Here is a 15,763-nt window from a genome sequence, read left to right as displayed (position 1 = left end):
ATTTACTGTTGGTTTTGGTCTTATAAATGATTTATAAAAATATAAATTATCAACAATAAGAAAAATATAAAATATCTCCAGACCTAACTTTAATGTTTTCAGTATTTCATCTTAATGTAACTCATACAATTACTGTGTTTTTCGACCGTAAGTGTGTGCTGATTCTTTCAACCTGCTGCACCACAATGCAGTGGCTTGTGCAACTCTTCAAATCAAAATGAATTAGTGTATTTATCGATTACAACACCTAATCAATAAACTAACCCCAGTTCCCCCATATGTGTGTCTCATAAGGGTTGGGATGGAGGCGATTCAGGTCAGACATATATGCAGCCATGGTTTATTGGATGTGTAGAGAAGTACTATTGAACAATGTCAGTATGTTTTGAGTAATGGATTAGAAAAACTATTTGAGCCACGTGCAGTCTGAACTCTGAGGTCCATCTCTGTCTGTCTATATGTCTCCTGTTTGCGTCAGGCGAGGAAAGAGTGCGTCGCCTCCTCTCTCCTGCTCTGAGGTGAAACAATAAGACTGGGGCTTAAAAAAGGAACTCCATCTTGATATACTCCTTCCTGTGACTGTTTTCAAGTCTTTCAGCAAAACTAGAGCACGGAGGGTGTAGTCGACAAAGTTAAAGGATAGTTCCAGTTATTTTCAACCTGGGCCTCATTGTCCTACTTTTTGACATCATCGAGTTTACAAGGTTAAAAAAAAAATCCATATTTACTTCACTTTACTCATCTCTGGTTGACAGGAAGAGCTGGAAAGTTAATTTTCTGACTCATTCTTGGTTTTTCATTTTCACTTTATTTTTTAGTTCATATCAATTAATCACAAGAAGTTCTTCAGTCTATTAGAAATCCTTGTATATTTATTTAATTGAATGTTTTCTGTAATGTGGCCCAAAACATGTTAGTGTAATTAGTCAAACTTCTTTGTTTCTAATTCTATCGTTTTATCAGTAGTAGTACTCTTGGTTTTAATACCTACAAACTGAAATAAGAGGAGAACTCAGTGATTATTAGTCTAATAGAAAGCTACTTTCACAAATCACATAAGCAAATAGAAAACAGAAAAAAACAAAAACTGTGTTTCCTTGGAACGTATTGTTGATTTGTGCTGGCAACACTGAATCCTGTGAGAAACTGTCAAGTTTTTGAACCAATCGGCTGCAGGAACAAACTCTTGTGTCATTGCTGTCTAATTTTAGTTTCCCTTCACATCGTGACGAGGAAGAAAACACAGCTGGAGGGTTGTTTTTGTTCTTCTGTGAGAACTTTCTGACAAGTGCACAATGGGAAAAGTCCTAACAATGGAAAGCTGAGAAAATAAGATTTATGATTTACGGAAAATTTTGAAAATTCTTTTTTCTTTCTTTCTTCTCTTAATTCTTTCCATAATAATAGCATGTGTTTGTGGACATTTCTTTTTGCCTGAATATGTCTCATTCCTCACAATTATGAGTCTCCTGAGTGAGTACGTAGGTGAGGTATCCAAAATATAAACTCTTGTCCTTAAATGCAATAAAAATAATATGTGCATTAAGATCTATCACTGCACAGTCGGCTAGCTTAATGAGCCACTTGGTATAAGAACAGATATGATAAACATGTAAATATATCATAAACCATCAGCTGAGGAAATGTCGAAGGGTTTTACTTGAAGTTTCTGGGGGAATTCAGTGCACCTTTGACTCACTGCAATGAGCAAATGACAATGTGATTGATTCATTTGTGCTGTGAGGAAATATTTTAGCTAAATATGAGGCAATAGTGTCTGTGTTATAGTTCTGGTTTGCAATGCTTCATATTCCTGAGCACATTGTCAGTAAACATACCAGCATATTCAGTATTAGTATGTTGGCTTTCATATTTTGTATATGCTGAAGTAATTCAAAAGCATAATGCACATTAAACATGTGCTGAGATTTATTCATTGGCTTGACTTTCAGCAAATTAATCACTGGTGATATAAGTGACAGCTAACAACAGGAACCGAACAAGTACATCCATCAGGTTGTTGTCAGAGGAAGCGATAAACTTAATGACCATATTTATGTGAGCACATATTACACATCACTGTAAAACCACAGTGGATTAGCCTGAACCGACCCTCTGTCATGGGTGTTATGTGTGTCATGATGTCTATATTTGTATGCACACGCCAGGTTTAACTTTTCAGACTATGGAGGTGAATCTGGAGGTAAATCGGCCTACCAGCAACCACAAGTTCACAAATGAATACGTTATATCCTGTTTGTCTAATCTGTAAAAAAAAACAAAAAAAAACAGCATGTTGTAGTATCAGGGGTATTATGTGCCAGACTGTTTCTTGACATGGATCAGTGACTTCCTGGAGTCTGCGTTGGTAGCGTGGCGACCGCTCCTGGCCAAGAGATAGCCTGGGACATAATCCCCATAAAAACAGTAAATTACTGTTTTTACACAGATTAAACAAACAATATATAAACTGTTAGTTGGGGAGATTTGGAGGTGCTCGTCTGTTGATTGTTTTACCTCTGGACAGAGCCAGGCTAGCTGTTTCCACCCGCTTCCAGTCTTCATGCTAAGCTAAGCTAATTGTCTGCTGGCTGCAGGTTCATATTCACTGTACAGTCATGAGGTTGGTAGGCTATCAATCTTCTCATCAAACTCTCCAATTTTTGGGGCAAAAACGCCCAAAATGTCAAACTATTCCTTTAATGATTACATTTACACCAATACATCACTTTTAGATGCTTGTGCAGGAACTGCAGTGTGTTTAAAATCAGATTGGCAGATTTGGCGAACTGCCACTTTAGTGACATGAATAATGAAGGGGAATGCAGGGGGGATAAAGTCTGTATTTTTAGAGGCAACATTAATCTTCTACAGAAAGGACGCATTGAGATGCAAGGAGCCCCTTAACAGCCCCCGGATCTAACAATCAATACTGGCCATGTGATACTGGAGTGACACCGGTGCTGCCAAGAGACATTGCTTCCTCCCTTTAAAGCATCTAATCTATAGGCAAAGTCACTAACAGTCACATTTGACCATCACATTTACTACTGTGACCTGATCTGACAACACAGAGCACATTTTAAACTCTTACTTATTATTCAGCTGCTGCCTCTTCCTCTTGTGTGGGTCAGAAGAAGTTTTATTGATTGATGAAGATGTTATAAGCACAGTTCTACAGGAAGTGACTGTTTCTGTTTCAAGTTCCACTTATAAAGTTAGTTGCTTTTAAAAATACGTACAATTAGTGATACATCGACATTGAGATTGATCAGATATCAGGTCCATAGTGACTCAGCTGGATCTGGGATCTGTGATAATGGTGGCGATCAATGGGCCGATCTATTTAATTCAGGTCTATGTTTGCATCTGTCTAGTCTCCTCCACACAATGAGACATACAGCTCATCAAGTACTCAGTATCGGCTGATATCCAAAGCCCAGGTATCAGAATCAGTATCAGGACTGAAGAAGTTGGATTGGTGCGTCCCTGTGTACAACATAACAGACAACATGTCATATGATGCGTAAACACCTTATTGTGAAACGCTGTATTTCCAACATCATACAGTAAAAGAGGGAGTCACATTGTCACATGATTTATGTGAATTTACTCGGGGTAACACATCTCCTTGCCCATTAAATCTCCATAAAATCACACATTTATCATTGTGACATTATATCAGTAAAATACATTTTCTCACTAAGTGAGAAAAATCTGTCTTTTAGTGAATCTGCTTTAAAAATGTGTTACTTTACTGCTGAATATAATTATAATATGAAGCAGCCTCAGAGTAAACTGCAGGTGGGATCATGCTGGGTGTTGTTCGAGCACAGAGTGAGAGTGGACTGCCAATGAGTCCAAAGTCCCTTTCCCTCCTTATTTACTCCCTTTTTACCTTTCACACAAGCAGAATTTATGAGGCCATTACGAGTGTGCATGCAGTGTCAACAGTGCCCAGCTAATATCTTCATCCAGCACCGTGAGGAGCAGGCGGGGGCTTGTCACACACACATATGCCGCCCAGGAGACAAACTGCCCTCCCAGCTCACAGTTTAGTCAAACACACACATAAACACTGAAGACATTTAACATGCTTCAGCATTTTAAACACATGAGCTGACTTCTTTTAGGTAGCCAGCAACCTAAATAATGAATTCAGCCCAAGTAAATTAAAGGTGGAAACTCAAACCTGGTCAGATGCCCAGAGGATTAAAATCAATGAAGTGCACCTTGTATACACACCAATAAATACATTCAGGTACATGCTAACAAGTACTAGTATCAACCAAAATATGCATGGAGCACTGAAAGCTGTTTGGACAGATATGTAATATTCATTATTCATATTTGATTTGCTGTCTTTGTTAAATGAAAAAAGGGGTTCTTTGTTTTCTCAAAGTAACACATCGGTATCATGACCAGAACTTGGGTAGCAGCACCAGAAATAAAAGTTTTAAAATGATGCCCAGCCCCGATATGTGGTCAACAGAGAGAAAAGGTGTTATTTACGACATAAATTCAGCCGCCCCACGTTGTGAGTTGAACCGCAGCCAAATGCTGCTATTTGAGACTCCACAGGACCTTTGTCCCTCTATCTGTGATCCATCTGCTGCTGGGGAGACGCTGCAGCAGGCCTGCCATCAAGCTCACTGGCACCAGGCTGTTTTAAATGTGGCTGTTTGACACAACACAGCACGAGTGGCATTATGTCCTGGTGGCAGGAGCGGCTCAATGGCTGTGGCAGCATTAGCTCTCATTACGCACACACCAACTCATTACAGCTCACTGTGGGGTGATGCTGACAGAGGGACCCGGGTCTCCGTCTGAGGCGCATCGTCTCACAGTGTGAAGGTGGTGGTGACACACGGCCGCGGAAGACGCTATTCACTGATGGACCATTAAAGAGGCCCACAGCAGCAAAACAGTGCTCTCATTGAGCAGTGTGGGACGATGAGGCAATAATGCGTTTTAATTGTCTGCCCTGTGGACAATCCTCTGATTTGAAAACATGTTCAAATAGGTCTCTCCAATTTGTTTTAATTTTTCTTTCTCTTCCTATTTTGTGCAGATTTTGTCCTCCTAATTATGAGAAATGTGTCTCAATGGGGTATGAGCTGACTTTTTGTTTCTTTTTATTAAGTTATAGCACAGTATGAGTTTTCCTGGCAATGTTTTTTGTGATACTGTAATGACTGTAATAATTGTGTCAGACACAGTACTTAAATAAAAGAATGAAACGGGCTCAGAAGCCCTCACTGGCTGCCATTCATCCCTTTATCCGTTCCCCATTGCTTCTCATTCAGTTTCTATCATGTGGCATTTCTATGAGGACTCTGACAGCAGATAACACGTTAAACTCCTGCAGCGCTCCATAGCTGAGATAAGCACACAGAAGAACAACTTGCATCCCAAAGCGAGGATCAAGTCACGTTGAAAGAAAATGAAACTACTCAGGTGGTACAGTACAGAAGGTGAAATTAATTTAGATGGATAAACCTGCTTACGTATCAGGAATGAAATGCAATAAGCTCTAATGAATGTTTGATTTCCACTTGTCTCTCTTTCAGTCTTGCTGGACCCTCACAAGAAGCCCCCCTATTGTTTTATGACTCTACTAAAAAGCTAATCTCAAAGTTACTTTACCACTCGTCTTGCAGGTTTCTATTAAAGTGAATTCTGCATGTTTTTAAAACTTTAATATGTTTAATAGGTCAACTTATACAACCTATAACAAGTGCAAAGCGCTGCTATTTATGTCTAATAGTAATTCTAAAATTATTTCCACTCCTTCTATCCTTAATAAATCCTTACAAAACTCCCTGAGTGAGTTTACATGTATACTAGTAGCCCAGCAACGTGTTGTGCATGTTAAGATCATATTCTGTGTTCTGAGAAACCTGCCTGCTGGAGTTCTGGAGTTAATGCAACAATAAAATTTTTTCATTTGTGATCGAGGCTCCTAAATGTTTTTGAATGACTTAAGAGCATGTAGAAAAACTGCAGTGCCCCTTTAAGACTGTATTATTTGTTCATTTTTTATCCTGTAGTAGTTTTCTAAATTTGTTTGTTGACTCGATATGCTTGATTTTACTGATTGAGTCTTAATGGCCTATTATCCTTAATGGAACGAGTAGTATCCCCTTCACTTGTTTTTATGTTAATGTCGGTAATTTGGTAAACTGATGCCAAAAGCTCAAAATCTTGTCTCTTTAAGCTGCTTTTGTCTCTATCGTTGCAGTGCACAATTGCAGTGCTCTTTTGTTGAGTAACTCCTTCAATATTAAAGCTTCATCCAGCTCGGTGAAGTTGTAGTTGTAGCTTCTGTCTTGGGATTGACAATTTATGAGTTTGATTCCCGCTACCGGTTTGTGAGTTCAGTCCCCAGTTGGATCATTGAAGCTCTGCTTCATAAAACCGCCCCGAGAATTAAAATCCTGCTCTCGACGAGTGTCTGAGCTCTCACCGCATCTGGGCCTCGTTGCAGTTACAGCAGCAGTAAACTGTGTGATGTTACACTTCAAGCAAAGCAAAGACACTCCAGGAAGTTACTGCATCCTCCCAAGAAATAGTCAGGGAGAAACAGGTGGTTTTTACGCTTAGGTTTATATACAGATCAAACAAACCAGATATAACTTGTTAATTAGTGAGCTTTTTGGTGCTGTTACCTTCGGACAGAACCAGCTAGCTATTTCCATCTGTTTCCAGTCTTTATGCTAAGCTAAGCTAAATGGCTGCTGGCTGTAGAGTCATATTCAAGAGACATATAGGAGAACAACATCAATCTTCTCATCTCATCTCAACTATCCTCTGAAAAGGTGTATAATTCTCTAAATGTCTAAAAACTAATAAAAAAATTGGCTTTTCTTCTTGAGTTACTCAAAGGGCTGAACATAGTTCACAAAGGGAACTTAATGAGGACTTACATGGACAGATAACTAAGACAGCTCAGTTATTTAAATTGATTAATTATATGAATTTGACTTGATTTTCTTGGACGAAGTGTGAACATCTTAAATGCTGTCCATAATTTTTATACACCTTTGCAAATACTGAAATTTCATGTACTGTATATATTTTACATTAGCTGTTTTAGACATAGGCATTGTTGATGTGTTTTGTCTATTTTGTACTTTTGTCTTCCAAATGATCATTTAAATAGACTCAGGATCTTACTGCTGATGCCTTTACTTTTTAAGTTTTTGTTAGAGCTGTTACAGTCGATGATAAATACACACAGATCCAGACTGATAACACAAAACCTCTGTATGAAACCTCTGCACTACTCTCCTGTATCTGAATATCTATCAGGTCTGTGAGGGGATGTATTTGATCTTACCATGTCTGAAGGTTAATTTTGCTGGTAGAGGGGGTAAACATCCCTGCTCGTTGCCCTGGTCGCTCCCTGGTTGCCTTTTATCCCAGTAAAACTGCATTAGAGAGGGGCCAGACCAGCGCCTCCCTCCCTGTCTGGATCAAGAACCTGCAGTGCCATAAAGAAAACACTGATAACCTGCTGGAGTCTCGAGGACATAAGAGGAACAAGTGTCAGACACCATCTTCACCTCATAACCTTCCTCATAAAGGCTCCATTAGCTCCAGTGCTACAGTAGCTTTACAGCTGCACTGTAGGGAATATAAACAGCAGAGTGACACCTTCACTGACAGTACATCTAAGTGACTACTGGTAAAACAGATAATACCGAGATCACCAACATTAGATCTGAAGCAGTTTCCATGTGCTGGAGGTCATTTATTTTCTATTATGAAAACAGCAGGTTGCCATTTTCCTCAGCCACAGCAGGATTAAACTGCCACAACTAAATGCAGAGATCATTTCTCAGTGCAGCAGGTCCCCGAGAGGAGGGCGGATCTGTCAATGAGACACACCTTCCTGTCCCTTATAAGTGATTAGACTCATCAAAGTGTTGAGTCAGCAAGTCAAATTAGGCTGAGTTTATTTGTCTTTTAGTTATTTGTGCTGTGGTAATTCTGCACAGGTGTTGGACAGCTTCTTGCTCCTCTCAGTGCAGGGTGGATGTTCAGCACAGAGGTCTATGGAGAAAATGCCTTTTGGGCCACAGCAGATTTTTAGTTGCAATACTATGAGTGGCCAGTAGGAAAAATTAGAGTCAAGGCTGAGCAGCGTACTGGTATCCAGTTCTCATAATACATCCATGGGTTTAAAGTTCACATTATACAATTTTTGTAACTGCCATGTAATTTGTATTAATTAGTCAGATAATCAATTGGAATACAAAAAAATGTAATCTAATCTAATCTAATTGCGTTTGGATTATTTCAGAATCAAACATAGAAAATGCTGCACCTTATACCTGCTAAAAACGCATCCAGAAATATCCAGAAATATTCTATTTTTTCCTCTTCAAACATCTCAAAACATTTTCAGTGTGAATAAAATGCATTTTGCAGAATACCATCAAAGTTAATACAGTCCATCCAGTGGGGAACATGAATGTGTTAATCCAATTTCATGGCAATCCATCCAATAATTGTTCAAACATTTCACTCAAAACCACAAATGGCGGCACTAGGGAATCAATAAAGATTTCATCCTCTGGGAACCATTAATGAAACATACACACCAATTCATGGTTAAGATTAATACTGGATGGACCATGCCACATTAAAAAAAGTCTAACTACAAACACGAATAGGCTTCCTCTGTGAGCTCTTATTGTTTCTGAATTATTCCGCTGTAATCCTCATTAAGCAGAGCCTTTCTTTATTGATATGAGTTTTGCTGTGCTGCATTATGTATGAGAGCATATTTAAATCCCTCTGTGACTATCACTCTGTGAGGTCTTGTCACTATCAGCCCCATCTCATGTCCTTGGCAGCAAATTTACTCAAGCAGCAAATTGGCTTAAACAATTCAGACAAACACATAAACATAAACACACACCGTACTGTATATGAACACACACATACACACTCACTGGGGGGGGCAGTGTTGAAGCTGCCCGAGTGTGTGTTTCCCCCTCAGGTTGGACCGGTCCAACTTGAGGTTGCAGGAACAAATAGGGGAAAAAACACAGTGTTTAAGGTCACCATGGGGTCAACAATCCACCACACCAGGAAGGGAACCACCTCTTCAGACAGGAGATACACGGATGGTGCCAAATCGCCTATTCTCCTGCCTGATGAAACAAGTGAGCCAGAAATGAAGTGAAACAGCTAATTAAGAGGGTAATGGGGTGATCTGGTCTTTGATCTGTGGTCAAGCTGCAGTTCCAGCTCTTTATTAATCAAACTGCTGGCGACTATCAGCTGAATAGTTCCCCTCTTGTTTCCTGACGTGTTTCAGGTCTCACATGGTTCCTGTGGACCAGGACTGGGGCAGAGGTCAGAGTCAGACAATTGACTGTGATGTAAACCAAAGTAATCCTCTGGTACAAATCTTGTCCTTTGTGATTTAAAGCCACGTGTCTGAATTTGCTGTATTGTTCTACTTGATCCTATCGGGTACAGGACTCAGATGCTCTGCCAGGAGGAGACTACTGTTTTATTGGCATGAATTAAAACCTGCGACATTCAGCCCCCTGAATCATATCACATAGTTAAATCCAGTTTTATCGTCAGTTAATTACTGTGATATGCAGTGAGTAACAGTACAGGACTCTAAAAAGTTATTAAATCATCTTTTACGGTTATAAATTCCCTATGCAGATCACACATTGGTCTTTCAAATGATCTTCAGCATGTTAATATATCACCACAGAAGACAAAGAGTTTGGGGGATATAACGAAGGAAAAATTTGCTCCTCTGTAGCATTAATTATTCCTCTTACATCATATGAATGCCACTCTGATTACACCATGAAAATAATTCAAGCTGCTGTAAAATGTCCATCTCTGTCCTGGACATAGGAGGTAAAATCATTAGTTTGAGACTCACCTGCTCATATGTAACACAGAGACTTGAAGCGGCACAGATGTGGTGGAGGGCAGAGGGAGGAGATGATGCCAAATGCCAGGATGTGTCTAATCAGGCATCAGCGAGCAGCAGCGAAGGGGTTCAGCTCAGGTTACTAATGGCCTTGCATTTCAGCAGTACAGCAAAATCATTCATCACACTCGTTTCACAGAAAAAAGACATTTTAGAAATTATATGCACCTACAATGTCACCTGCTGCCTTTTCCCAGCTGCCATGACTTCAGACAGCTGGAGAGACAATGAAATCTCTATAGGTTTATCTTACAAATGTCTAACGATTGGTTGATTGATTGATGAAAATCTGCACTTTTTTAACAATCAATAAATCATCCCACTGTCAGTTTTGCTGATTTTCTTTTTCTGCTATGTGATAAGATGAATTATCTTTCGGATTTGGACTGTTGGAAGGACAAATCAAGACAATTACAGACATCACCTTGGACTCGGCATTTTTCATAATTTCACAGTGTTTTACAGACAAAACGATAAATCATTTAATGAGAAAAAATCATTAGATTAAAACTCTTATGAAAATAATCTGCTTCATTCCTTTAACAGTTCAGATAGATCACTGCAGTGAACCAGTCTGGTCGGAGGCAGAGACTTTCTCACCATGAAGCTATACAGCACCATCTGGTGGATATTTTCATACTGCAGCTCAATGTCCAGACTGTCCAGATTTCATGCACTCTTGTCCTCACTCACACACACACACACACACACACACACACACACACACACACACACACACACACACACACACACACACACACACACACACACACACACACACACAAGGTGGAGACTTTATGTGTTTAAGAGCTGAATCGAATTTACAATGAGAACAAAATAGTCACAACAATGTTCATTTAAATTTCTGATTTATTAAATGCTAAAACTCAAAAGAGCTGAGATGTTGCGTTCTGCTGTTTCTGGGATTTCCTCTGCAGTATTTACACTCTGTGTTAAGCAAACACGATATTTTAGAGATCAGGAAATGTTCCTGTAGAAGGACAGCATGTCGTCTAGACTCTGAGCAGGCTGCTGGGTCTGGCTGCCATCTGCAGGCTGGGGGGGCTGCTGAGGCTCAGACTGGCTCTGAAAGTGAGGTGGATACTGCGGGGCATACTGGGGGGCATACTGGGGAGGATACTGGGGGGCATACTGGGGAGGATACTGGGGGGGATACTGGGGGGGATACTGATTCGGGTACTGTGGGGGAAACTGAGGGAGCAGGTGAGGTGGTCCAGCAAACTGAGGAGGAGGAGGAAATTGAGGATAAAATGGAGGAGGGGGATACTGGGGATTAAAAGGGGGAGCGGATGCGGGAGCTGAGTCTGCCAGGTGATCTGAAGGTGTTGACTGCGACGACGAAGGAGTCTGTGAAGGAGCTGAAGGATTACAAACTGGAGGATTAGGAGCTGGAGGATTAGGAGCTGGAGGAGCAATTTCAGGTGGAGACTGTGGTTCCTCCTTCCTCCCAGAGATTCCTCCTGGGCCATCGGTCCACTTGAAGGACATCTTGGATTTATTCTCTAGAGTTTTACTATTCACTGGCTTTTCTCTGTTCTGGCTGAAGTACGTACAGGGAGGTGCAAACTCTGAATCTCGCTCTTCACGACACCGAGATTTCCACTCACTAAACATAAACTCTGGAAGAGGAAGCACAAAGGTGCATTAAAGACGATAATTATTTAACAGAGTACAGAAAAAGTAACTTTAATCATGAACACTCGTAACCACAGGCACAAGCATCTATGGCATACAGATATTATCATTCAGTTTGAATTCTTGTCTCATCCATGGCACATTGTATTATAAATATCCTAACTCAGGATCGCAAAGTTGACAGAGAGAGACTGAAAGTGTACAGCCTTAAATCTGGCAAAAGGTAAAATTGAGTTTTCTCTTGCATTTTCTCTATAGTTTTTCACCGCAGACATTAAGACTCGTCATAGTAGGAAAAACACAGCTATTACTACCAATAACATTAACTGTTCTATTGAAGTGTCCCAGTAAGTCACAACAATGTGACAGAAAGCCAGCATGCACCAACAATAATAATAATACTGAAACTAAACAGTATTCAGCCATCATTCATTTCTGTTATGTTTTCTAATTCATTCAAGTAGATTTCTACACCACTGTTTTTCCATCTTAGAAAAATATTAGTAAAGTAAATGTCCTACTTGTGCCTAATTATTTCCACCTTTCATTCAAATACAGTTTTGTTGCAGGCACGATGTAAGGAGGTTTAGATTTCTTACTCTGCACCTTTAAATAAAAACACTTACCTTTCCCTCTGTCCCATTCTCTGACATGAGGAACTCCTGGTTTGGTGTCCTTCCTCTCCTGGATCTCCACCTCCACCTTCTTCAATGTGCTGACCTCTGGGGGGTCATCTGGTGGAGGCGAGGGTCCTATTAATTCACCTTCCAGCTCCTCTGCTGAGACAAACAATTCACCACAACCCCTCATTAACATTCCTGTGATCACTGAACTGCAGCATGCAAACACACTTTTTCAGCCACGTTTGATGTGAGGTGGGTGTGGGCTCTTGCCTTCAATCTCCTGCTCTCCCGGCTCGTCCTCAGTGCCATCCAGCTTGGCCTTCTTCATCTTCCTCTGCCTCACCTTGGCCAGTCGAGCCTGCAGGATGGCCTGTCTCTTCTGCTTCAGTTGTTCCCTCTTAGTGCGCTGGTCTGTTGTCTGAAGGACAGGACGGATGTAAAGAAGAAATTGAGCAAAAACTGTCTGGGGAAGCAATTGTCAGTTTAGACCCAAAATAGCTTTTGTTCATCAAATATAAAATGTGCACAAGGACTCCAAGTGTGTAGCAGCATTGCCAAAGCCGGAAACAGTAGCAACATAAAGAGAAAGACTCAGTAAACGATAAAGACATAACAAAGATGCAATAAAGATGCATATGGACAACATCCATCTATCAATCCAGTGTAGTGTGGACATACAGTATGTGCTTAATAAGTATGCTTGTAGTGTGACTGGTTATCAAGGGAAGTTAGCTACATTTTTAAATGCACACACCCAAGATAAATATCACTGCATTTATATCCGTCCACTGACAAGCAGCTCACCTGGTCTCTGAGCATGTCCAGAGTTTCTCTCTCCTTTCTGCGCTGCTCTTCATCCTTAGAGAACGAAAAGTAACCCACACCGAGATCCCGAGCCTCTGAGATGAACAAACAGACAAATTATCACAAAACAAAACCCTTCACTTTGTGTGTGGAGAGATGTTTCCGAAAAGCTTTAACAGTAACCTTGTCCCCTCATATCCTCGTAGTGCAACGGTCCAACGGGCCTATTCATAGCCTCCTCTTCCTCCCTCTCCCACTCCTGCCTCTGCAGCTCTCGACGCATGTCCTCTGAGAGTAAAGTCTTGTCAGCTGAGGCTTTTCTGCATGGAACAATCACATCCATCAAGAGTTGTAGTTCCTCGTATAACAACAGTATCCAGAAACCATCACCTGCACATTTAAAGTGTTCTTATTTGTAGAATATTCACCCTTTTCCATGAAGGTCTTGGTCCATTTTCTTAAAATCTGGCAGGTCTTTCTTCATGCATCTTCGAGATCGTCCTAAAGCGTCTACATAATCCACCCTTTAGAGAAACAATGCAGAAGGAGAACAAGGTTTTAAATGGTTTGATAACTAAAATATTATTACAATCATGTAATGTACACATTTTTCTATGTGCTGTCATTTTAACTGGCATTTTTATATGAGTAGTAGTGGTGGTAGGAGCACTTAAAAATAAATAAATAAGCAACATACCAAGTAAATTACATATTTACAAACCCCTGAAAATGAATGAGTCAGACATTACCATTCCTCATCTGGGTTTTGAGGAGCAGGGACAAGAGACGAGACACATCTATCCTCGTCATCTCTTTCTGTTGCCTTCTGTGCAAGTGTTTCTCTCTTTTTGTCAATGATCTTCTGGGTGAAGTCAACCAGGAACAGGCCCTCTGTCTCTTCATCTGACATGTTACAAGACAAGTTGACTACAAGGTAAATATGTTTTGTTGCACAACTAAGTATTGGCAGGATGTAATTTATAGTCAACCAACCTGGAAAGTCTCCTTTTGTCATTTGATCGTAGAGTTTGGCTTTTTCCTCCAACTTGCGTCTATTTTGAGATGATAAAAGGACCAGATGACCACAATGGAAACGCTATCTTTTAACTTTTAGATATGTCAAATAAACCAGATTAAACCAATTCAGAATGAGGAGTCTGAGGTGTTGATCCCCTTTGTATTATGACAATAAATCTCTTGTGTGATGTGTTAAACTCACTTTGCTGTATCGAGGCTGATCTGCTCCTCAGCCAGCTGCTCTGCATCTTTCTCTGCCCTTGCTGACACACCAGCATTTTGTTTGCTCCAGACATTTGGTTTCTACACATGGACACAAACAAAAGGCTGACAAAACTGACAATCTGACACTATAATGTGCACCAACTGTGCAACATATCCATTCATCTCTTTACCTCACAATGTGTAACACCTTGTAATATCTCCCACTATATTGTATCTATTTTTTCTACCGTTGCTGTACATATATTTTTTTTATATCTACTCGTGACTGCTGTGACTAATAAAGGAACATCTTATCTTAAACACCCTGGTTGGTGATCTCAACCTATAATTATACAAGCAGGTAAAAATAAGTCCCCAAAATAACACAAAACTGTACCTTGACTTTGGATTTGAATGTGAATCCAGCACCAGCGTTTTCTTGCCCGAGTTTGTCTTGTTTGAACTGCTCCTGCTTTCTGTACAGTTCAGCTTTAAGGTCCACCAGCTGTAAGAAAAAAATCATTATAAACTCTAACTGTTTATAGTTCAGCCCCTAAAACAACTGTGACTCTGTGTTTGTTAGCAATGTAGCCTGAGAGCCAGCTAGCTAACAGTAGCTGTCTTTATCATTTAACTAAACCTCACACAGGCACTCAGGGTATCAGTCAAATGTTTGTAAAGCTGCTTCTCAGTGTAACTCACAGATGAAGCGGTCACATCGAAGGGTTTCTTCTTTTTATCCATGTTTACCAGCTCTTTTCTACGCCATAATGTCCGAGCTAACGTTGTGTCTGACTTCTTCTTTGGTGTTTCTCTCAGTCGCAAAATGTCGCTTTACCGCCAACTAGTGGCGCATTTCAGGTAAACATCAAACAAACTGCATCTATCTACTCTGCCTTGGTACCTTTTTGCATTGGTTAAATCATGGGAAATGCAGATTTTTATGATGATTATAAGGTTGTCAATGCGCCTTTCTGCTGTTTTTTTTAAGAGTGCAACCTAATCCAAGCTCCCAGACCTCTGAGGCAAAGATATGAAATGTTTTTGCAGTGCAAAACCCACCAAATATGCGCAGGATACTTTAACTGTTTGGTTCGTAGGCCCCCCTCATAGAAATATCTGCATAGAAATGTGAAATAATGATATCCAGCAGAGGTGCAGTTCCCAGGATGAAGTTACAGCCAATGTATTAGGTCAGAATAAGATCCTCTAACCTGCACCAGGAGATAATTATACCCCTTTGCCTCTTCTGTCGTATAAACCTGGAATATTGATGTTTTGGGAGAAGTAAATAATGTGTATTATTCATAAAAAAACCAAAAATAAAATAAAATACAACATTCACCACTAGAAATGTTTCTATAAGTTGGACTCATGATCAGTTTGAATTGTATTAGACACTCTAGACATTCAGCTGCTGTAACTGTGTGAGGCTTCATCTCCCTGACAGACACATAGTGTGTATGATGCTTTTTTGTGATGCTGGATG

General features: G+C 40.2%; 1 protein-coding gene across 1 annotated transcript; it reads right to left on the bottom strand.

Annotated features, from left to right (window-relative positions):
* Positions 1–10,839: 10,839 nt before the first annotated feature.
* ccdc174 (coiled-coil domain containing 174) lies at positions 10,840–15,072 on the bottom strand. The gene is made up of 11 exons (XM_070845842.1): positions 14,977–15,072; positions 14,672–14,779; positions 14,273–14,373; positions 14,047–14,105; positions 13,803–13,956; positions 13,482–13,577; positions 13,237–13,373; positions 13,054–13,148; positions 12,520–12,667; positions 12,253–12,402; positions 10,840–11,610 (listed from the first exon to the last, which is right to left on the bottom strand). The coding sequence occupies exons 1-11, from the start codon at positions 15,016–15,018 to the stop codon at positions 10,949–10,951; spliced, it is 1,752 nt and encodes a 583-aa protein (XP_070701943.1). The 5' UTR covers positions 15,019–15,072; the 3' UTR covers positions 10,840–10,948.
* Positions 15,073–15,763: the final 691 nt, after the last annotated feature.

This window comes from Pempheris klunzingeri, chromosome 2 (genome assembly GCF_042242105.1).
Source record: "Pempheris klunzingeri isolate RE-2024b chromosome 2, fPemKlu1.hap1, whole genome shotgun sequence".
Taxonomy (NCBI): domain Eukaryota; kingdom Metazoa; phylum Chordata; class Actinopteri; order Acropomatiformes; family Pempheridae; genus Pempheris; species Pempheris klunzingeri.
The sequence above is the reverse complement of the archived record's forward strand: the minus strand, read 5'-3'. Positions and strand labels throughout refer to the sequence as shown.